A 24,644-nucleotide genomic window follows, 5' to 3' on the forward strand; every position below is an offset into this window, starting at 1 on the left:
TGGTTCTTTCTCTTTTAGGTATGTTTTCATAAGCGTATGTAAACTTACATGTTGATGATAATCTCTGGCCTTTAAGGTCTGAGCTTACTGAGCATATGTCCCGTCCCCACTGCATGGGTCTTGACAACCGTATAGTTTTGAAAGATCAGTACGATTAAGAGGTGGTGGGATGAGATCTCTGCCCGGTTGAGTAGGATTGAGTAGCATGGACGGAGCATATCCTTTCTCCCTGCCCGTTTGGCAGTGCCCTCTGTTTTTCCATGTCTGTTCTCAGCCCAGTGCCTGTATGCCTGCTTCACAGTGTTATTTCTACTCCTGAAATGTAGGCTGAGAACCCCAAAGGGCTTCTTTGTTCAGATACTGTTAGTGTTGTTAACATGTAGCCTACCCCAGTTAAAGTATAAATTTGTATTTCTGCATCCTGAACTGCAGATGCCAGTGATGGACTTAATCACTCACACCAGCTTAGGCACAGCAGGCCAGCTGAAGTTTGTCCTTCAGATAATTTGTTCTTGTCTTCATTTGTTTTCCTCCCCGTTAGAATAAAGGACCGACTTTTTTAGTTTTCATGTGAATTCAAAGCAAAAGTCGAATCTGTCACCAAGGTAGCCATTCCCTCTTCAGATCCAGTCTCAAGTAGTCTGTTGCTACATCACTGCAACTAGCTGAATTGTTTTCATCTCACCATTTGCTCGAAAGTTTTGCCATCATGTGGTTTTTACAGGACCCCTATTAGCCAGCGTAGCAAATTGAATTCGGTTTTGTGTGTTTTAGGAAAATCTGTAGGCTTTTCCCTAGTACCAAAAGATTTGAGAGTTGTGAGAGAAAGGATCAAGGAAGGAGGAGGAATATACCTAATTAATACACCACTCCTTGTTTTCACTGCTACATATTTGAATTTGATCCCTTACACTATAAGAACATTTTTTACCTTTAAAAATTTTACCTCTTACATCTTTCATACAATAGAATCACTGTCCAACATATGTACTAATTTCTTCCTGTCATTAGTGTGCTTTACTAAAGTTTTATATTTGTGGGAAGCACATTATTATCCAAAGTAGTTTCTGGATTCTGGTTTAATTATTTAATCATTAGTTCCTCACCAGCTTGCTAGATTTTCTCTTTTTCTTTCTTCTGTTTTTACTCATTTTTACTATTATATTGGCTTGAATTACCACTTCTCAGTCTTCTAAGGAGAATTTGAGACTTTGTGGTTTTAAAATTCAAGATTGCTTTTAAAATTCTGGAACTTCCTAAATTGACAACTTAAAAAAATTCCATAGTACTGTTTCAGAACTGAATATTCTTAATGTAAGTATAAATGCTATCATTCCTTGCAATGATTTTTAACATTGCTGTGAAGGTTACAAATTGTGTTTTGTTGACTTACATGTCTTAGAATTGCCTTAAAATGAATATAAAAATTGATATGGGAGCTTCTAGTACAGTTAACTTCTTTAACATAGCCTCATATCCAGTGTCCTTTCTCAAATTCTTCTATTTCTCATTATTATAAACTAAGGTTTTTGTGGCTTTTGAATTTTTTCACTGCAGTTCACATAGTGTGAAAATTTGTGAAAATGCTATGGGAAAACCAGTTTGGGTTCAAAATCTCTTAACCAGATAATACCCCATAGGCTTCCTAAGAGTGACTATCTGCCAGTTTGTGACTGTAGAAGAAGCTGGTTGGGCATTTTCTGGGCCATGGAAATTTAAGGTGTCTATAACGTTATCCATCATTACTTGCTGGCTGTCAGAAGTTTGACAAATTGGAGGTTTGCTCCCTGTCGCATTTTCAGAGTTGCTGTGTGAGTGGCAGAACTTCACCTTAGGTGGGAGAGGCAGGAAGTTTTGAAAACAGGACTCCCGAGGCCTACCTCCATCTGCCTTCCTAAAAGATGCAGACTGACTCAGTATGAGAAGTAACAAATAGAAGAACTCATTTAAGGGGGAGGTGGGGGGGGCAAGCAAGTGTTGATCACACTTTTTTTTCCTTAGGGCAGATGATAGTGCTTTTTATTCTCTTTAATTATCTTGATGAATTTTGAGTTGATTTTTGCTTTTGTTGTTATTTTGGATTCGAGAGTATCTTTAATTTTATTGTATATTTATGCTGTACATTTCAAACCTGTTTCATATGTTCTGTATAGGTATAGTCTTCATATTGGAGAAATAGATACAACTTTGTAATTATAATCTTGAGGGTTTTTTTAACCAGTAAAATGGCTACTATGGCTGTTTGTAAGGTTTTTAAGTTGAGATGTGTATCATGTTTAACTTTTTCCCATCTTTTTATCTTTACCTCTTTGTTCTCTACATGCCCTTCTGCTCTGTTCACCCGAACACCTGGTTTTTGCCATCTTTGTGTTGATGTTTACACAGTACTACCAAACCTGCTCCACACTTGGATGGGTAAGAGTTACATTTTATTACCTTGGGGAGTTGGTGGGGTGGCCAGTCTACTACAAATTGGACCATGGATGAACCTCTGGGGGGTGCTCTTGATTCCTGATCTAATCTCTCACAGCCAAGCCCCTCCTTAAGGATCAGAGGTTAGTCCGTCTTGAGAACTCATATTGTCATGTCACTGAATCTGGGCAATGGATAGACTTCTCAGCCTTGCTATCTCTAGGGACCCTGTAACAACGGTTTCTGAGTATCGAGTGCAATCTGTTCTCAGATTCTCCACCGTAAAATAGTTAAGAAATATTGTTTTAAGCAGAAAACTAAGGCCCGGTTTGAGTCGTGTTTTTATTTTTTCCTTTTTATGAAGCAGATGTCAAGTTCTAATTCCCTTCTAGTTGCTTCATTCATCAAACACTTTGCTTTTATATTTAGTTCTGTAGACATGTCATTTATAACAGTTGTCTTGATTACTGATTGTGGCTTAATTGTCATCAAACCAATTCTTTCTTGAATTTGTATTGTGACAGGGTGCATGTCGTCTTTGGATTGGTTATTTCTGGTTTTGAAGTAATTGAACAGATTGAAAATCTGAAAACCGATGCTGCAAGCAGACCTTATGCAGATGTGCGAGTAATTGACTGTGGGGTGCTTGCCACAAAATCATCAAAAGATGGTAAGGGTTTTGGGGGGAGTGGAGGGGAGCTAGGATACTGGTAAAACACGGTGAAGATTATAGTTGAAAGATACCTCCTGAACTTTAGTAGTGGAAAAACCATTCAAGTAGTACATACAGCAGTAACCCATGCCTCTGTATCATACCTTCTATCCAAGCCATCAACAAATCTTATCAAATCTGACTTCTTTTTACTTCCCATGTTACCAGCCTTGTCCAAACCACTGCTGTCTCTGACTTGGATTATTGCAGTAGCCTCATAACTATTCACTTTGCCTCTGCCCTTCTTATAATCTCGTCTTAGCAGCAGTAAATTCCTAACTGGTCTCTTTGCTTGTACTCTTGACTCTGTAGTCTGTTAATAGCAACCAGAGTGATCTTCTCCAAGGGCTCCCTTCTTAGCCAAACTAAAGTCTTTACTTGGTCTGTAAGGCAGTCTGTTCTCTCCTGTGTCTCTCACCTCTTCACCCTCATTCATTGCCCTCCCAGCCATGTTGACCTTTACCCAGACATGCCAAGCACAGGGATTTTGTGCTGGTGTCCGTTCTTTCTGGAACACTCTCCATCCAGATACCTACATGACCCCTTACGTCACTTCCTTCAAGTCTCTGTTTGAATGTTATCTTCAGTTACTGCCCATCTCTCCCTATTCCCTTTGCCCTGCTTTTTTTGTATTTCTGTTCGAGCACTTCTCATTTGTCATATTATGCAGTTACTTACTTCTTTTCTTATCTGATCCAACTAGAATATAGACTTCATAAGGGCAAGGGCTTTGTTACCTTACCATCTCACCAGCAAATTGTGTTATCAGCATGAAAAAATGTTTACTTAAATTTTGTCTTTAGTTTGCTGTTTATAAAGCATGTTTTATGATACTATTTTTTACTCTGAAAGGTAGACACTAAGATCTAGTACTAATATTTTTGTTAATATTTCTTAAAAGTTTTTGAGAAAAAAAGGAAGAAACCAACTCATTCAGAAGACTCGGGTTCCTCTTCCAATTCCTCTTCCTCTTCAGAATCTTCTTCAGAAAGTGAAATTGAACATGAGAGAAGCAGAAGGAGGAAACATAAGAGGAGGCCAAAAGTTAAGCATTCTAAAAAGAGACGAAAGGAAGCAAGCAGTTCCGAAGAGCCAAGGAATAAACATATAATGAGCCCAAAAGGGTAAGTGTGAAATGCCAGGGTAATCTTAACCTAACACAAAGACACTCTGGAATGGGGAAAGTATATGCAATTCTGTAAACTTCATTTTATTACCTATTGTTGAAAAAGGATAGCATTTTTTTTAACTTTAATTTGAAATCTGACAAATCTAAGGGTAGCACAGACATTTCATATTAAAGATTTATGTGTTTGCAGGTGAAAAAAATCCCTGAAACTCTTAAAAGAACAAAGGATCATTTGACAGTTTCATACCATAATTTTAGTACTGTGGCTTTTTCACTGTGTTAATGTTTTATATGTTCTTTGTGAAAATTGTACAAACCTTTTGAGATTTGTGAGATATTAATAGTTTTACTGTTTCATAATTAAAAAATTTTTTTTTAAGTTTATTATTTATTTTGAGAGAGAGAGAAATAGCACACGTGTATGCGTGAACAGGGGAGGGGCAGATAGAGGAAGGGAGAGAGAATCTCAAGCAGGTTCCTTGCTGTCAGCACAGCCCAACGTGGGGCTCAGTCTCACAAACCGTGAGATCATGACCTGAGCCAAAATCAAGAGTCAGATGCTTAACCAGCTGAGCCACCCCGGCACCCCGCTATTGTTTTATTATTAATTGTTATATATTATTATTTAATATTCTTGTGAAATGCAGACATTGCATATTTTAATTGGTGACTTGATTTGTTCTCTCTAAGTTACTCTGAGAGGAGTGATACCAATGAAAAAAGGTCAGTTGATTCAAATGCTAAAAGGGAAAAGCCTGTGGTCCGACCAGAAGAGATTCCCCCAGTTCCAGAGAACCGATTTTTACTGAGAAGAGATATGCCTCTTGTCACAGTGGAACCTGAACCGTAAGTAGGGTGATTAACCTCTTTGTTTTCCTTTCTGTGAATGGTAATTCCATCAGCTCACTGCACTTCCACACTTATTTGTTGAGCATGACCCATAGGCAAAGATCTTTGAAGAATACTGTGGGAGATGCCAGGCTAATGAATGACATGTACCGTGCCTTTCAGAATTCACATTCTACTAATAGGGAAAGGGGGTTGGTCAAGTGGGTCAGGGGAGAAGTTCTTACGGGAGGTCTGGAAAGATTTCATTACTAATTTTTTTTCCTTGACTTTTCATTAGAGGTGAGATTTGGTTATCAGAAGAGAGGGTTAGTTGAACTCTTTGGATCCACTTGAGTGATGAAACGTGTTCCAATTTGAATAGTGTTAAATTAATTGCATTGATTAGGGATATAATTTAGTATCATAAATATGTGACTTTTGCTAACTTGCTAACAGAGCAACAGTGCTTTTGCTAACAGAGAGTGATAACTTCTCTGCATTGGAAAAGGTAATGTGTAGTTTTAGATTTGGTGTAATAGTATATTTTGTGTATTAACTCAAGTTTAGAATTATTAAAAGAAATATTGTTTGAACAGAAATGTCATAATGTGGCTGGTGTAATTGATAAGTGCCCGATGAAGAGTTACATTGAAGGTTAAGAGGTTATGCACGTGTTCCTGTTCACAGTCAGGTCTCCACATAAGGTTATCGTTTAATTCATTAAATATTTTTAAAGCCTAGTATTGTCTTATTTTAGAAAGCTATTATAAGATGGGATTTATCTTTGAATTAATAGCTGAATTAATAGCTGGTGTTTTCATTTTTAAAAACTGGCTGTTAATAAATTTTAGTGGGATTCTTCTTAAAATATAAGATACCAAGTTCATTGATGGAATCTATTTGACTTTCAGAAAGTAGGAAACTTGAAAGGTTAGTTTCTCTGTCATATGGCAGGTATTAGCAAATTATGGTCCATGGACCAAATTTGGCCTGTTGCCTATTTTTGTACAGCCCATGAGCTAAAAAAAAATGGTTTTCTTGTGTTTAAATGTTTGTAGGAAAAATAAAAAGGAGAGTAATATTTTGTGACATGTGAAAATTATATGAAACTCAAATTTCAATGTCCATAAATAAAATTTTACTGGAACACAGCCACATCCATTTGTTCATGATAAGAGAATAAGCAAGGGGTGTTTCTGTGCTACAACAGCAGACTTGAGTGGCTGTAGCAGAGTTTGTATGTGGTGTTCTCTTGCCTTACACTGCTACGTGGTGCACTGCCCATCACAGTGATGCTGGCAGAACTCTCCAGTATTTCAAGTGCTACCCATATAACCCACCTATGTGAAAAGATATTTTTTAAAGATGAAATATGTACAGTCTCATTACAGATCAGCATTAGCACTATATTGATAGGGAACACTGTGAACCCCAATTAACGTGAAATGTTCTCTCTCCTCCTTAAAAGGGCTCCATTCCTTTCGTTAGTAGATCTTTATTACAAAGAAATGATACTCAGTTATATTTCAAATTTCATTGATAAAACATTAGTTAAAATTTGTTTTCTTTCTTGTTATGTAAGTATCTACATATTAGCCTTAATTTTCTTCTTGGCCTACAAATCCTAAAATACTTACTCTTGGATTCTTTTCAGAAAAAGTTTGCTGACCCCTGTTATCTGGTGTTGTTAAAGCAGTGATTGCATTTGTGACTGATTACCGCTGGTAATTTTGTTTGGTCGTCACTCTTCTTTAGTCACATAACATCTTTGGAAGTTATTTTGTGCAGAATTATTTTAAATCATAATTGACTGCTAGTTGTGTTGTATTAAGATAGCCCATTGACCTATTTTATTAGGATCCTTAAGATTTTGATCAGTCGTTTGGGCGTTATAATTAAGTGTGCTTCAAGAACTCATCATAGGCAAGGATAAGAAGCAAGGGCTGTCAGCCATATGAACTTGCCACCTTACTGATTGACCAGCAGTCAGGTGAAGGGAGGGTAGCAGAATTGGATCAGTACCAAAAGGTTCCTAGGTAAATGTTAATTCTTGCTGAACACCGGTAGGCAAGTTCACTGCTTTTTCTTCACAAGGAAAATGGGGTTAATGGTTGCCTACCAAGATACCTACTTCTCTCATTGTGAGAATTAAGTCATGTCATGAACATGAAATGGCTGAATAAACTGTTGTATACTTTGTAGTTGACTTTTTTTTTTTTACAGTATCATTTTATGTTTATCTGGACCCTTAGAAAACCCTGTATATTGGTTTTAAGAGTCAAGTTGCATTTCTTTCTGTGACTTTGGGCAAGACTTTTAACCTCTTAAAATTCTCTCTTTAAAATGAAGATGTGAATAGTGCCTACCTCATAGTGCTGTTAAGAGAAGCAAATGAGCCAATGCCTTTAAAGTGCTTATTAACAACCAGCAATGAACAATCTGAAAAGGAAATTAAGAAAGCAGTTGCATTTAAAACAACATCTAAAAGAATAAAAGAAGTGGGGGGGGCACCTGGGTCACTCTGTTGGTTAAGTGTCCAACTTCATCTCGGGTCACGATCTTGCTGTTCCCAAGTTCAAGCCCTGAGTCGGGCTCTGTGCCAACAACTCAGAGCCTGGAGCCTGCTTCAGATTCTGTGTCTCTGTCTCTCTCTGCACCTTCCCCACTCATCCTCTCTCTCTCTCTCTCTCTCTCTCTCTCTCTCTCTCTCTCTCAAAAATAAATAAACATTAAAAAAATTAAAAGGACAAAATGGGAGTAAATTCAATTAAAAGGGTAAAAGACTTGTACAATGAAAATCACAAAATATTTAGAACTAAATAAATGGAAGGACATTGCACGTTCATGGGTTGGAAGACTTAATATTGTTAAATGTCAGTACTAGTCAAAGCAAGTTTTGGATTCAGTGCAATCCCTATCAAATTTCAGCAGCCTTTTTGCAGAAATGGAAAAGTCCATATCCAGAATCTTGGAATCACAGGGGGCCCTGAATGGCCAAAACAATCTTGAAAAAGAAGGGCGGAGATGGAACACTTCTACTTTTTTTTTAATGTTTATTTAATTTTGAGAGAGAGACAGAGCAGGAGTGGGGGAGGGGCAGAAAGAGAGGGGGATACAGAATCCGAAGCAAGCTCCAGGCTCTGAGCTGTCGGCACAGAGCCCGACGCGGGGCTTGAACTCACGAGCTGCGAGATCATGACCTGAGCTGAAGTTGGACACTTAACCGACTGAGCCACCCGGGTACCCCAAGACAACTCAGTTTAAAAAATAGGCACAGCACTTGAATAGACATTTCATACAAGTGGCCAGTAAGTGCATGAAAAATGCTTAACATCATTAGTCATTAGGGAAATACAAATCAAACTCACAATGAGATACTACTCGCTTACTAGGATGGCTCTAATTTAAAACTAAAACCAAAAAAACTAGTGTCAGCCACGATATGGAGAAATTGAAATCCTTATACATTGGTGGCAGGAGTCTAAAATGATGCAGACATTGTGGAACACAGTTTGGTTGTTTCTCAAAAAATTAAACCGAGATTTACCATGTAACCGAGCAATTCTATTGCTACAATTTCAAAAGAATTGAAAATCAAGAACCAAACAATACTTGTATGCCAGTGTTCATTGCAACCTATTCACAGTAGCAAAAAGGAGGACATCTGATCCCAAGTTACCAACAGATGAATGGATAAACAAAATGTGGTGTGTACATGCAGTGGAATGTTATTTGGCCATAAATTGGAGGTTACCAGAGGCTGAGGGAGTTGGGGGGACTGGGGAGGTATTCCTTAATGGGTAGAGTTTGGGTTTGAGTTTTGGAAAGGTAGTAGTGATGGATGTACAACATTGTGAATGTAATTAATACACTGAACTGTGAACTTAAAATGTCCAATTTTATGTTACATATAATTTACCAATAAAAATGTTAAAAATGTTGATTAACATAATGTCTGACACATAGTACTCAATAAAAGCTAGCCATTATGTTAATAACAGATAAAAAACAAACTTAAGGTGGGGGCACCTTGGTGGTTCAGTCAGTTAAGCTGACTCTTGGTTTCAGCTCAGGTCATGATATCATGGTTCATGGGATTGTGCCCCTGCATTGGGTTCTGTGCTAACAGCACAGAGTGTGCTTGGGATTCTCCCTCTCCCTCTACCCCTCCCTCTCCCCCTCCCTCTCCCCCTCCCTTCCCCTCCCCCCCCCACCTCTCTCTCAAAATAAACAAACAAACTTGAGGTATGAAGACTTCTCATGCATGGAGGATGATAGCTGCCCCCAAAACTATACTTTTAGCATTACCATAAGGTGGCAGCATTGAAGGAGGGGTAGCTTATCTCAGAGTCGGGAAGACAAATGAATTATTAAACATTTGAAATAGGGGCACTGGTTGGCTCAGCCAGTTCAGTGTCCAGCTCTTGCTTTCGGCTCAGGTCATAATCTTGCAGTTCGTGAGATTGAGCCCTGCATTGGGCTCTGTGCTGACAGTGTGGAGCCTGGTTGGGATTCTCTTTCTCTGCTCCTCCCCTGCTCATGCACGTGCTCCATCTCTCTCTCTCTAAATAATTAAATAAACTCCATATATATATATATATATATATGTGTGTGTGTGTGTGTGTGTGTGTGTGTGTGTGTGTGTATATATATATATGTAGATATAGATATATAGATATGTAAATAATTTAAAAAACACAACTTAAGCATAAGAACCAGGAATATCTTAGGATTCCCTCAGAACATCACTGTTTTTGACAAGAGACATAAAAAGGGATTTTGTTTAAAAGAAGTACTGTGCTGGGGCGCCTGGGTGGCTCAGTCGGTTAAGCGTCCGACTTCAGCTCAGGTCACGATCTCACGGTCCGCGAGTTCGAGCCCCGCGTCAGGCTCTGGGCTGATGGCTCAGAGCCTGGAGCCTGCTTCCGATTCTGTGTCTCCCTCTCTCTCTGCCCCTCCCCCGTTCATGCTGTGTCTCTCTCTGTCTCAAAAATAAATAAACGTTAAAAAAAAAAAAAAAGAAGTACTGTGCTTAAAAAGGTATATAGTATGGTATGTTTCTACTCAATTGGATTACTTTTTTTTGTTTTTCTTTTTAAATTTTGGCATTTGAAGAGTTTGCTTAGAAAAATTATCTAGGGAGTGCTTCATTTTACAGAGGTGTTGGATCTAAATGAAATGATTTTGTTTTGTAGGAGCATAAATTCTGCATTTAAATATTGAGAAATCCACCTAGCATTTGCTTATTTTTAATTTTCAGTTTTCTTTTCCAGGAAGATTCCTGATGTTCCACCCATTGTAAGTGATCAGAAACCATCTGTATCAAAATCTGGACGGAAGATTAAAGGAAGGGGTACAATTGTATGTTTATTAAGACTTCTTTTTTCAAACTACTTATCTAAGCAGTATGTTTTTGCCTATAGGCAAAACCCCAGCCTTAATTTTAGGTATAATCCAACATCTGTTCAAGGAACTAGCTGTATTCTCCATAGGTATGGGAACGTACTGCTGTTAGATGAAAATTTATTGCTATGTTTTTAAGTATGAAATGGCCTGAGAAGCAATAAGTGATTATGTTGAGAAATCTTAGTATGTTGAGTAATCTAGGCTAATGAAGGTAACTGTTAGGATTTCAAAGAAAAAATCCCATTTCTTTTAGTCTCTTAGGTTTGACATAACTTCATACCATCCTTTTGGTACTTTAATCATTATAGCCTTTGAATGGCATCTGAGTTTGGGTCTTACTCCTAACTCTGTCCTATAGCAGACTGTAATTGAGAGGTATTTTAAAAATAGTTATTCCTATCTTTGTTTTTAAAGCGCTATCACACACCTCCAAGATCAAGATCATGTTCTGAATCAGACGATGATGATAGCAGTGAAACTCCTCCTCACTGGAAAGAGGAAATGCAGAGATTAAGAGCATACAGACCACCTAGTGGAGAAAAATGGAGTAAAGGAGACAAGTAAGAGCCTTGAGTATAAGCACAATTCTGTGTCTGCTATATTTTAAGTGTTAAGGGGAGAGAGACTTACTTCTGGACTTTTCATTAAAGACTTACATTGAAAGTTAGACTGTGACCAAAGAGAATACATTTGGAAATACTTGGCAGAAAGAGAGCTATTAACTAGGAGGGCTGATTGGCTTCAGGGTGCTTTTAAATCAAGATTCTGTTTTCCCTCATAAAACTACTGAATCTCTCAGAGATTTCCTGTACAATTTTAAAAATAATCAGCACCTAAAAATTATATAGCAGGTTCTTTCCTAGTCAGGTCACTGGCTCTTAGTCACTGATGATTGCATAGATAGAAAATCTGTGCCTTTCGTGTTGGTTAACTTCTGACCCCAGGGACTGTTGCTGCTTCAATAGTGTACCTGTCTCTTACCCTTAGTAACACCCCACAGTGGAATATCTGTTGTAGAAATGGGCCTGGCTCCAGAATAGCTAGTGAAAAACATACCAGTAGGACCCTTTATAATCGTTCCCGGTAGAAGTCTCTTTTCCTCTTTGAGTGTCCAGTAGTATGGTTACAAGTTGGAAGAGGGAATAAAAGGTGCACATCTGCCGTGTGAGAGTGATTTAGACACAGTGGTATGGAGGCCTCTGAGTTGTGGGCCCTGACATGACAGGTTACCATTAAGATTGTAAAACTTGCATCTGTTTTTAATGTGCTCTTTCCTCCATTTCTGTACTAATTTAACCAAAACCTTAAGAGAGAGTCTTGATTACCTCTGTGAAGCTGAAATAAAACAGAAGCCATGCTAGCTTCTCCAGACGCTTCTCTTTAAAGTTCAGGCAGCTCTCCTCTGTCTGCAGGGAATCGACAGAATTGTTTGGGAACTTAATTGGACTCTCTCTCAAAACTTGCTCCCAGAAGCAGAGGGTCATGAACAGATCCTGGGCGGGAACTCGGGATGTGACCGGCGCTCCTGTGATGAATTGCTTTGGTTTGGTTTGACTCTCAAAATCATTTTTCTGTCAAATTTGAAATCCTTTGCTTAATTGAAACAGAAACAAAAAACTAAACTAAGTCCTTTTGTAAGTAACTCTGTTAGTAGTTGTCAGTGCATGTCTCTGAAATCACGAAGCCTATCCCTCTGATTTATCCTTCCTACGTGTACTCAAAGTGTGGATAGAGTCAGTACTATGTTGTTCACTGGGCTTTTGTCAATGCATTTGTATTGACAGCAAACGTGTTTTAAACTTAAAGCATAGAAACATGCTTGTAAATAACTGCATGCATGTTGGGTCATTTTCTACAGATTAAGTGACCCCTGTTCAAGCCGATGGGATGAGAGAAGCTTGTCCCAGAGATCCAGATCATGGTCCTATAATGGATATTATTCAGACCTTAGTACGGCAAGACACTCTGATGGTCACCATAAAAAACGCAGAAAAGAGAAAAAGGTGAAGCATAAAAAGAAAGCGAAAAAGCAGAAACACTGCAGAAGACACAAGCAGACTAAGAAGAGAAGGATTATTGTACCATCTGACATAGAATCCTCAAAATCTTCCACCCGACGAATGAAATCCTCTTGCGATAGAGAAAGGAGATCTCGTTCTTCCTCGTTATCGTCTCATCACTCATCAAAGAGGGACTGGTCTAAATCTGATAAGGATGACCAGAGCTCTTCAACCCATTCCAGCAGGGACTCCTACAGATCTAAATCTCACTCACAGTCTTACTCTAGAGGAAGCTCAAGATCAAGGACTCCATCAAAATCTTCATCACATTCTCGAAGTAGATCAAAGTCCAGATCTAGTTCCAAGTCAGGGCACCAAAGGACAGCATCAAAATCACCAAAAAGAACAGCCTCTCAGTTAAGTGAAAACAAACCGGTTAAAACAGAACCTTTAAGAACAACAGTGCCACAAAATGAAAATGTCATAGTACAAGCGGTGGTGGCAGAAAATATTCCTGTAATACCACTGAGTGACAGTCCCCCTCCTTCAAGGTGGAAGCCTGGACAGAAGCCCTGGAAGCCCTCTTATGAGCGAATTCAGGAAATGAAAGCTAAAACAACCCACTTGCTGCCCATCCAAAGCACTTACAGTTTAGCAAATATTAAAGAGACTGGAAGTTCATCATCCTACCACAAAAGAGAAAAAAATTCAGAAAGTGATCGGAGTGCTTATTCAAAATACAGTGACAGAAGTTCAGAAAGCTCACCAAGGTCAAGGAGCAGATCTTCTAGGAGCAGATCTTATTCCAGATCATACACAAGGTCACGAAGTCTAGCTAGTTCACGTTCGAGGTCTAGGTCTCCCTCATCTAGATCTCATTCACGAAATAAATACAGTGATCATTCACAGTGTAGTAGATCATCGTCGTACTCTTCTGTTAGCAGTGATGATAGAAGACGAGCCAAGAGAAAATACAGATCCAGCGGGAAGAAAAGTAACACTTCTCGTAAAAGGCACAGCAGCAGTTCCGAAAAGACACTTCGCCATAAATATATGAAAAGCAGGGACAAGTCTTGTCAGAGAAAGTATAGCGAAAGCAGGTCATCTTTAGATTATTCTTCAGACAGTGAACAGTCAAGTGTTCAAGTTACACAGTCAGCCCAGGAGAAAGAGAAGCAAGTCCAAAAGGAAATGAATAATAAGCAAGAGAGAAACAGAGATGAAGAGAAATCCAAGCCCGAACAAGAATGCCCTCGTTCAAAAAAAAGAGCCTTGAAAGAGAATCTTTCTGATCACCTTAGAAATGGCAGTAAGCACAAAAGAAAGAATTATGCGGGAAGTAAATGGGACTCAGAATCAAACTCCGAACGAGATGGAACTAAAAACAGTAAAAATATTTCCCGGCCATCTTCTGATAAGGAGGAAGGTGAAGCCACATCAGATTCTGAGTCAGAGTTTGGTGAAATTCACATCAAAGCCAAATCCACAACAAAGTCTTCAGCAAGTACTTCACTGCCTGATGGTAATGGTGCTTGGAAGTCAAGTAAACAGCGGTCTTCAACCTCTGATTCTGAGGGGTCCTATTCCAATTCAGAAAACGCTAGAAGAAAGGCACGGAAGCACAAACACGGGTCAAAGGAAAATCTTAAAAGGGAACAGACCAAAAAAGCAAAAGAGAAATTGAAAGGGAAAAAAGACAAAAAGCACAAGGCTCCAAAACGAAAACAAGCATTTCATTGGCAGCCTCCACTAGAATTTGGTGAGGAGGAGGAAGAGGAGATTAGTGAAAAGCAAGTTACTCAGGAGGCAAAAGAGAAAAAACAAGTTTCTGAAAACAGTGAAACCTTGAAAGAAAGTATTGTGCAAACTGAGAAGTCCTTTGAAGAGGGCAACCTTTCAGGTAAATGTAATACAGTAATGATTCCATCAGATATTGACCAGCCTACTAAAGATGATAGTAAACTCAGCATTTCTCCTAGAGCTTTAAATACTGATGAAAATGTAGCTGCTTCTCCCTCAAACGTTCAGCATATTGCAGAAATTGTCTCAAGTGGAGTGGAAGATGTGCTTCAGACAGATGACAACATGGAGATTTGCACTCCTGATAGGAGTTCCCCAGCAAAGGAGGCATCCCCTCTAGGAAACTCAAGGCTCGACACCCCAGATATAAACATTGTTTTAAAGCAGGATGTGCACACGGAGCGTCCTGAGGGAGAGGAGCTAAAGCAGGAAAGCAGCACGTCTGAAAGCAAAACAATGGGGGACATGGGCAAACAGGACGGCGGCCCCACTGGCATTGCCAGTGCTGCAGAAAGCACTGTGAAGAGAGAGGTGGCTGAGAAGAGCCAGATCGGTCTCTTAGATAATAAATGGAAGCCCCTGCAAGGTGTGGGGAACGTGGCCGCCCCGGCTGCTACTACATCCAGCACTGTGGAAGTGAAGGCATTGACTGCTGCACCTGAGATGAAGCCACAAGGCTTGAGGATAGAAATCAAAAGCAAAAATAAAGTCCGGCCTGGGTCTCTCTTTGATGAAGTAAGAAAGACAGCACGCTTAAACCGGAGGCCAAGAAATCAGGAGAGTTCAAGTGATGAGCAGACACCTAGTCGAGATGGGGATAGCCAGTCCAGGAGTCCAAGCAGATCTCGAAGTAAATCTGAAACCAAATCAAGACACAGAACAAGGTCTGTCTCCTACAGTCACTCAAGAAGTCGATCACGAAGTTCCACATCGTCTTATCGGTGAGCCCTGTATTTATTCTTTCCTTTTTCCCTCCCAAGGAGAGTCTGTTATTTTTAGCTTGGAAGAACATCAGAATTAGGGACAAGATTACTATTTCCAAATGTCTGGAAGGGAATGAGGGGAAGTCTTGTGCTGTGTGACCCAGAGAGCAGATCGGGAGCATAGGAAGTGGAGATTTTAGGGGAAGAAATTTGGGCTCAGTGTCAAAAACTATTAGCTTTTCAGGGCGCCTGGGTGGCTCAGTTCGTTAAGCGTCCGACTCTTGCTTTCAGTTCAGGTCACAATCTCACGGTTTATGAGTTTGAGCCCCACATTGGGCTCTGTGCTGACAGTGCGGACCCTGCTTGGGATTCTCTCTCTCCCTCTCTCTGCCCCTCCCCCACTCACGCTGTCTCTGTCTCTCTCAAAATAAATAAACTTAAAAAAAAACTATTAGCTTAATCAACTAAAGCTCTTTGGCAACAGAGATGAGTTGCTGTGGTAGATGGCAAGTCTCTCTCTTTCAAGGTGTGTGTTGTTCTCCCACCTCTCTGTGATGCCGTAGAAGGGAATCCTGAACATATAGAACTGTGTAGGATTTAGAGATCATTAACCCTCCATTTTACACAAGTGGAAGGTGAGGGCCGGAGAAGCAAAGTTACCCGCCCAAGACCTGCATCTAGTTGATCTTTATTCAAGGATTGGGGGAGGGGCATGGCAAGACCGATCATCTTTAGATTTATGTATTTTGGTTCAGGTTGCCTGTAACTTTGGTCAGCATAGACAGTGCAGAGAATGAGAATTTTTACAAACTAAAAAATTAGTGATGGTGGCATGAAGTTAGTAATTTGTATTCCTTTTTAAATTTTCTTTATAAATAGTTCACGGTTTTACCTCACTGTCTCTTAGTTACTCCTATCCATTAATATATTATTGTGCTTGGTCTTCATCACTTGAACTTAAAACATAAGAATCTTCGAGAACTTTTTTCCCCTTTCTAGTTGTTTATCTTCCCTTTCCCACCCAGATTTCTTTAAAAATAGGAACCAGTGCGTGCCGTCTGTAGTAACAGTGCCCCATTTACTCTTTAGTTGCTTGCAGGCTGCCTTCTGTGCCGTCCCTCCCTGCTTCTCCCTAACGGGCTATTTTCAGGTACTTCGCATGAGTGCCAGGGCATGTTTTCAGTCCTTTCCGTTCTTCTGGCCCCTGCCGGTGGTCCTCCTCTTCCCTCTCAGACCGTTGCATGCTTGTGTTGTGGGCTCTTCTTCCTCCTGCCCTGACTCGCAGCAGGCCTGGAGAGCTGGTGAATCCTGGCCTGTTCTCTCTAGGTTCATAGGCCAGGTGCAGTCGGCTATGGAGCTACTTTGGCTCCCTGCCTGCTCAACGTCTGCCTTCTCATTCACACTCCAGCAGTTCTGAGCTCTTGTTGATGCTGGCCACTCACTTAGCTTCTTACTGCTGCCTTTGGAGTGGCTGGCCTTTCATCTTCGAAACGAAGACAGGCTTAGAAAGCCTAAGGAATTTGCTTTAGGTTATGCAGCTGATAGACTGGACAGCCTCCCTGTTTTGGTTACTTGCCTGGCCCTGGCTCCCCTAACCACACTGTGACTTCACTGAAGTCGGGAACTACTTCCTACTCATCTTTTAGTCACCTCACAGAGTCTGCTCTGTACTTGTTGAGTAATTGAAAAAAAAATGGTTGAATAAATGACGGGAGTCTTACTAGAAGACATTGTGTTCCATTTTCTTATAGATAAACTCGAAGCACATCATGTCTTCCAAAACATAAGTACATAGTGAATAAAATAAAACCTATGAGGGGGCGCCTGGATGGTTCAGTCGGTTAAGCGTCCAACTGTGGCTCAGGTCATCGTCTCGTGGTTTGTGATTTCGAGCCCCACATCGGGCTCTCCGCTGTCAGTGCAGAGCCTGCTTAGGATCCTCTGTCTCCCTCTGTCTGCCCCTCCCCTGCTCATGCTCTCTCTCTCTCTCAAAAATAAACATTAAAAAAAAAAAAAAAAAAAAAAAAACTATGAAAATGTTACATAGCAGCCTAGACATAGGGGTATTGTTCTGTCCTAAATGACAGGTATAAGGTTGGGGGAGAAGGGTGGGGAGCCAAGTGAATGCGGGCTGGGGGGTGGGGGTGGGGGCAGAATTGTGCTATTTAAGTTCCTTGTTGTATTAAATAGATACAAAAAAATAAATGATTAGGTATAAATAAATAAAATGTCATCTAGTTTAAAAAATAGAGCTTTGACATACCTGATATATCCCTACCCTCCTGTCTTCTAAAGTTGAACATTATTCTAAACTTTTGTTATAGTTTTGTTGTTTTTCTTCAGTTTTGCCAGAGATGTTTCTATTTGTATACAGTGTTGTTTTTGTAGGTTTTCAAAAAGATCTTTAAACATACATACGTCATGTGTTCTATTTGTGCATTTTTCACTTAACATTAAGTTCCAGGAGATGTCTCTGTTGATGTATGTAGCTGTAGTTCAGTCATTTTCCTACATTAGAATATTCTGCTGTATATCTGTGCATTAATTTTTTCCCCCATTCTGTCATTAATGGAGATTTGGATTATTTCTTCTTCCGATATTACAGATAGGGTTCCAGTGAACACACCTTTGGCAGCCTGTTCTGGTTTATTCCATTCTGTTCAATTTAAACACTGTTCATAAGCTACCACTGGCACACCCACAATGAAGAGTTCCATGAAAGACTTTTCCTTTTGTTGTGTTTTCCCCTTCCCGCTGTACTAGTAAGGCCTTGAACAGCAAGGTGAGTTAATATAATTGTGCCTTTTCCCTCTTAATTGCAGATCAAGAAGCTACTCTAGAAGTCGGAGCAGAGGGTGGTACAGCAGAGGCCGCACAAGAAGCCGGAGCAGCTCCTACCGCAGTTACAAAAGCCACAGGTGAGCTTGCGAACCCCGCCCTCCCGTGTGGTCTCCATCCTGTCTGCTCTTCAGGGCGTGCGCAGGCAGAGTGGGGGAGCTGTTGAGAAGAATCCTGTCACTGTTGAATACTAGACAGGCCTGTTGGCTCGTCCAGTTGTTTCTAAGAACTGTCAGATTCTCACTGGCTCTTCTCAGGATGTGATCTTATCAGAGTGAGGAAAGAGAAGCAGTAAAAATATTTAAAAGAGCCCCTGCCCGCCAGCTCCCCCTCCCTCCACCTCCAGTACATCTTCCTTAACCTTAGTTCACCTGTGCAGTCACCTCTTTCTTGACTCGGACTAGGGATCGGGATAGGAGGACTGATTTGTTAACAGGGGCCACAAGATGAAGCATGTCGGGGGTGACCCCGGGTCTCTATTTCTTCCACGTTCTTTTTTTTTTTTTTTTTTTTTTTTAATTTTTTTTTTTTTCAACGTTTTTTTTAATTAAATTTTTTTTTTTTCAACGTTTTTTTATTTTTTTTTATTTTTGGGACAGAGAGAGACAGAGCATGAACGGGGGAGGGGCAGAGAGAGAGGGAGACACAGAATCGGAAACAGGCTCCAGGCTCCGAGCCATCAGCCCAGAGCCTGACGCGGGGCTCGAACTCACGGACCGCGAGATCGTGACCTGGCTGAAGTCGGACGCTTAACCGACTGCGCCACCCAGGCGCCCCAACGTTTTTTAATTTTATTTATTTTTGGGACAGAGAGAGACCGAGCATGAACGGGGGAGGGGCAGAGAGAGAGGGAGACGCAGAATCGGAAACAGGCTCCAGGCTCCGAGCCATCGGCCCAGAGCCTGACGCGGGGCTCGAACTCACGGACCGCGAGATCGTGACCTGGCTGAAGTCGGACACTTAACCGACTGCGCCACCCAGGCGCCCCTCTTCCACGTTCTTGAAACCCTCTTGCCTCTCAGGCATTTTCCAGTGCTGCAGCTTCATTTTACTTACAGACGTCTGACCTGTGCAGACCCTTCCCTCCCCACCCAGTTCGAACCTCCCCAGAGACTTTCGTTATGTGCATCTCATAGAAGAATTGAATAAAACATAAGCTTTCTAATGATAACCAACCTGGCTTTTAAAAAATACAACATACTTTTGATATACAAATGAAATACAGCTACTGGATTTCATTGTGTTTTTTCCTTGGTGGGCAAAGAAACGTCTAGATTTTTTATATAGCCTGTCCTGACCCACAAGATGATGGTCCCTCATGTGATTAATATTAGGACATCCAGCAGGAGCAGATCCAGGAGCAGCTCGTACGACCCCCACAGTCGGTCCAGGTACGGACGGGGTGGGGAACCATTTGTGGGGGCGGGATTGAAAAGCCTTGTTTTATAAAACCCTTCACTTCCTTTTCAAAAGTGCTGTATTCTGTTGAAAAGTGTAGATACTGTATTTGTCTCATGTAATCCTACCCTATCTACGTGAGGTCTTTTTGACAGCTTTTATCTGTTGGCCCATGGTACTCTAGTGTCAAAAGTGACCATTGATGACCAGTTGTAATGGCAGGTGTTTATCGGATATAATTGCCTAATAAGATCCACCACCTTCATTCAAACTTAACTCAGTGTCAACTTCGTGATATTGTTCAATGCAGAAAATAAATGAACATTTTTCTTTTTACTATGGTAAGTCTGACTGGGGCAATTGTTCAGTGTTTCCAGGACTTGCTGTGCAGCTGTGTCCTCGCAGTGTCGTCTAGGCCCTTGTTTTCGAGAACACTGATCAGGTCATAAAAAGAAATGGAAGCATATAAGTATCTGAGTGGGAAAATTGAGTGTGTGTTGTTGCTGTTGAAGCAGGTCCTACACTTACGATAGCTACTATAGCAGGAGTCGGAGTCGAAGTAGGAGCCAAAGGAGTGACAGTTACCACCGAGGCAGAAGTTACAGCAGGCGGTCCAGGTGGGTCCCCCTCCTTTAGGGCACTGCACGGTACTGTGGGCACTTGGTGCATGAGGTGACAGACAGCTAATAGAAGAGAAAGCATAATCTTGGGAGGACAGAAGTATTTTTCTCTTCTCGAATTTCAGCAGTCCACAGGCAGCTACTAAATAAAAGTGGCCGTTGTGTTAAGGGTTGCCGGGTCAGGTTTGCTGGGTATTGTTACATGTGTGAATCCAAAATGGATCTTGTAATACATATCTTTGAATAGTTTGCAAGGAGTAAAGAGAGAAGGTCACCTAAACCATGGGCCATTCTTTTAAATAGGGCTAGTTGCTAAAAATAGCAAAACAGATTTGTTAATTTTTTTTAATCAAAAAATGTATACTAAAATGTCATCATTTGCTTCAACAGCAGAGTTGAGGTTTATACCATCAATTTTTAGTAAAAACATTTTTATATATTACAGATATTTACACATATTACATTTTATGTAACATATTTTGCCTGGTACTGTAAGAGTCTTTGTGTTGACTTTTTATGGTGTCCCTTTCCTAGTTGCTTTTTTGGTCTTAACCCTTCTCCCATTCATTGCAACTACTGTCAGTGATCCTTGTTGAATATCGGTATAATCTAAACACCTCCCTTGTTTGAAACTCTTGAAGGACTCCCTGCTGCCAGAAGGGCAGGTCTAGGCTCTTTAGCATTGCATGTAAGGCCTCCCTACCTACCAGCTCCAGCTGGGGCTTTTCTGTCTTCCCTCCTTTAATGTGCTAGAACCTTTCCTTCTGCCTGGAGATACACACGCCTCTTGAAATGGCCAGTTCCCACCTACCTACCCCACAGGCCTCAGCTGCAACCCACTGCCCCAGGAGGCCCGCCCTGACTGTTCACCCTGAGTTACGCCACCCCCACCTCCCTGCCGTGTGCCCTATTTGTCTTGTCCACTATTCTGTACTGTCCTTGAGCCCCAGGAAACTATACTTGGTCTACTGTGTATGTCCTAGCATTTGGCAAAGTGACTGGCTCCCTGAATTTTTTTCAAAATAACTGAATGGTGACAATTGCCAGGTCCTCTTGACTTAGTTCCCCAGAGGTCCTATCTGCATGCACCTGCCCTACCTTCCTCCCACATCCCTCATGGGGTCCCCATTTTTTTTTTTTTTTTGGCTTCCCTTTTTTTTTTTTTTTTTTTTTTTTTTTTTTTTTTTTTTTTAATTTTTTTGGAGTGAGGGGTAAGTGAGGGAGGGAGGGGCAGAAGGAGAGGGAGAGAATCTTAAGCTGCCCCATGCAGAGCTCCATCTCACGACCATGAGATCATGACCTGAGCTGAAATCAAGAGTTGGATGCTTAACCGACTGAGCCTTCCCAGGCGCCCCTTGGTTTCCATCTTTTTAATGAAACTATTTGTGTACCTTTTTTATCCCTTGCTTCCTCGGTCTCATTAAATATTGGTGTTCAGTTTGGGTAACATGGAAAATTATTCTGCTCATTTGCATGAGTGGATTTCAAGTAATTTCCCAAGATGCGATGTTTCTTTATCTTAACGTTGATATTACTATTCTGTCATTTAAAACGTCTTTGAAAAGTCTACACTGTTGCCACAGTCAAGACCCCACTCCCCACTCATCCACCCACTGTGCTCTGCCACATCAGTATTGCTTTCAAGCCACTCATATAAAAAAAAAAAAAAAAAAAAAAAAAAAGCTTCAAGAGGAATTCAAAGGGTTGAAGTTAAAAGGTGTCTGTATATTTCTTTTGTTATACAGGAGTTGTAGATCTTATGGCTCTGACAGTGAAAGTGACCGAAGTTACTCTCATCACCGGAGCCCCAGTGAAAGCAGCACATATAGTTGAAAATGTCCCCCCCTCCTTTTTTTTTATACAAATTATATCTTATTTGTAAATATCTGGTAACTTAAAAGTTGGAGAAACTTAATGGCAGTCTGTTGTTCTATTTCAATATTAGAGATAAGTTTCAAAAATAGGCACTTAATTGTTATCGTTCATTTACATGTACACAGAATTTAAAATACAGATATGTCTCCTAAAAATATTTTTATGCCACATTTTACAGTAGCCAACTATGGAAATGAATTTCATTTTCTTGAATCAAGAAATCATGAAATTTAAGTATCATTTGCAATATTATTTTAGACAGATGATTTCTTTCCATCTCATGTATTCCTTAGAATACAGATTCTTTTTGCCCGTTTTTCAGGTTTTAGCATATATGCTGCCAAGCATAGAACTGTGAAGAACTGTTAAAGGTGGCCAAATATTTATGTACCAATCACACAGTCTCATACATACGTGCTCTTAAGAACAAACCACCCAGAATTGATACTTGATGGTAGCCAGGAATATAAGGCAGTGGCTCTGGAGTTCTTCATTCTTTCCTTACTTCTTGGTTGTCTCAGAGGATCGGGAAAAGTGGTCATCATACAGCCCACTCCGGCTGGCAGGTGAGGTTCAGAAGAATAAATCGGCCTTAACTGTGTACCTGCACTGTCCCTAAGGACCTAATGTTTTATGTGCTTTTTAATGAACACTATCACGAGTTTAGATTGTAGAAACAATTCTATTCCAGTTCATGTTTTGGTGCTCGGTACCTTTTGGTGCCTCTTTACGTGTACTTTACGTTAGAATCTCTTAGAAGAGAGATTATTATTATTATTATTTTAATTCACTGGCGCCAAACATTCCTTCTGAGCTGTATTCACTTTAAATATTTGGAGGGCTTCTCTCCAGCTCAGGTGTGGCCTGGGGTCCTCCGGAGCAGGCAGGACTGACCCAGAAGGTTGTGTGGCCGCTCAGGGCTGCTGCACGTAACTGACATGTGTGCCTCGGGAAGAGTCGATTGAAGAGTGGACTTCAAAGTACCACCCAAACCTCACTGCCACCATCCTGGAGACACTTGGCAGAGCTTTTAAGTCTTTCAAGTAAGAGAGAGAGATACCACAACAGCAGCTGAACTGTTCTAAGCACCAGCATGTTTTTCCTCTTTCTGCCGTGACCCGCTCTGACTCGGTGAAGCCTCGCACGACACGAGGAAGTCCGGGACATCACACAGGGGAAGAGGGTGTGCACGACAGCACAGATGACACATTTTCGGTTTGGGGTGGTTCCTCCAAAAAGGATTTGACCTGTAAAAACTGGTGTGATTTTTTTTTTTTTTTTTTTTTTTTTTTTTTTTTTTTTTAATCTTTTGAGTTTTTCCCCCAAGTGTACTTAATCACCTTAGTGCCAGTTTAATCAGTTACACAGAAGAAAATCCTACTGGATGTCGGGTGTGGAACTCTGCACCAACCCAACCCAGGCCTTGGCTAGGGGTACCTGGGAAGTGGGAAAGAGCCCTCAGTTGGAGGGATTTGACAGCCTTGGATGGGTGGAGGGGAGACCTTGGATATATTAAAATGGTCATCCGTAAAAGGTTCATAAACAGGGTTAAGTGGTCAGCTGTTTGCCAGGTTGATAGAGTACGTTAGAAAACAGGACCCAAGTCAAATAAACAGACTTCTTAGTAAACACAAAACAATGTGTGATTCATGTGAAGGGTTTTCAAAAGTTGCCTGTAATATTCAGTGGGGGAAAAAAAACGCATTCAGAAGCCCAACAAACTGCCAAATCTAATTAGGTTAAGAAAAGTTACCCTTGGACGATGTATTTGTTTTCTGCTGCTGTGTAACAAAGTACCCAAAACTTAGCAGCAGAAGACAACGCCTATTTCTTAGCTCACAGTTCTGTAGCTTGTGAGTCTGGCACAGTGTGGCTAGATTCTCTGCTCAGGGTCTCACAAGGCTGAAATCAAGGGTCAGCAGGGCAGCATTCCTTTATGGAGGCTGTGGGGAAGAATCTGCTTCCAAGTTCATTCAGTTCCTTGCTGGCTGTCATCTGGAGGCTTCTGCCTCAGCTCCTGAAGGCTGCTCTCATTCCTTCTCGCGTGCTCCCGTCCATCTTCAAATTCTCAATGGCCCATGTTCTCACGCCTCCCATCCCTCTGCCTTCTTCCTCTGTTTTAAGGTTCATGTGATTAGATCAAGCCCACTGATCAAGTCTCCCTATTTTAAGGTCAGTTCTGCCATAGAACATAACGTAATCACAGGAGTGACTGCACAGGCGCGGGTTCCTGGGATTTGGGCATGGAGTGGGGGGGGGCGCAGGCCATTCAGAACCCCACCTACCACAGACGATCACTGCCCATTGCGCTGGAGTTTCATCCCAACAAGGTGGGCCCTGGAAGCCTCATTTGTTTCTTCCATGGACAAGAACAGCCCTCAGCCGTAGCATTCAACTGTGTGTTTACTGAATGAACTACAGAAACAGCTTTTCTGCCTAGAGGGGATTGTTCTGTATTTTAAGTTATTTTTTAATAAAATTTAATTATGTTGTGTATTGTGCTTCTTAATAGAAAATGCATTATTGGACTGTTTTTGTAATGTTTACTGCAAATGAAACATGATATAGCTGGTATTGTTCAAAAACTGTAGAGAATACTTTTGTACATATTGGCAATGTCTAATTTGTATACACTTCACTTAAATGTTCCTAAAACTTGAAAAGGGGGACCTTGTAGAAATTAAAATATATACTTAGTCTAAA

The 24,644-nt window shown here is 40.8% G+C and overlaps 1 protein-coding gene across 12 annotated transcripts in view; it reads left to right on the forward strand.

Annotated features, from left to right (window-relative positions):
• Nucleotides 1–24,644, forward strand: part of NKTR (natural killer cell triggering receptor) — a 60,801-nt gene extending 36,157 nt beyond the window's left edge. For 5 of the 12 annotated variants that reach the window (XM_058729549.1, XM_058729556.1, XM_058729557.1 and 2 more), the window contains 11 exons: nt 2,386–2,415; nt 2,937–3,082; nt 4,026–4,248; nt 4,944–5,099; nt 10,355–10,442; nt 10,902–11,047; nt 12,346–15,228; nt 18,033–18,128; nt 19,383–19,439; nt 19,959–20,063; nt 21,812–24,644. In XM_058729549.1, coding sequence (XP_058585532.1) covers nt 2,386–2,415; nt 2,937–3,082; nt 4,026–4,248; nt 4,944–5,099; nt 10,355–10,442; nt 10,902–11,047; nt 12,346–15,228; nt 18,033–18,128; nt 19,383–19,439; nt 19,959–20,063; nt 21,812–21,899 — 4,018 coding nt within the window. In that variant the 3' untranslated portion in view covers nt 21,900–24,644. Of the gene's footprint in view, nt 1–2,385; nt 2,416–2,936; nt 3,083–4,025; nt 4,249–4,943; nt 5,100–6,735; nt 6,806–10,354; nt 10,443–10,901; nt 11,048–12,345; nt 15,229–18,032; nt 18,129–19,382; nt 19,440–19,958; nt 20,064–21,811 lie in introns of those variants that run through there. The other 7 variants (XM_058729551.1, XM_058729550.1, XM_058729552.1 and 4 more) reach the window with 7 other exon arrangements.

The sequence above is a fragment of the Neofelis nebulosa genome, chromosome 5 (genome assembly GCF_028018385.1).
Source record: "Neofelis nebulosa isolate mNeoNeb1 chromosome 5, mNeoNeb1.pri, whole genome shotgun sequence".
Classification (NCBI taxonomy): Eukaryota; Metazoa; Chordata; class Mammalia; order Carnivora; family Felidae; genus Neofelis; species Neofelis nebulosa.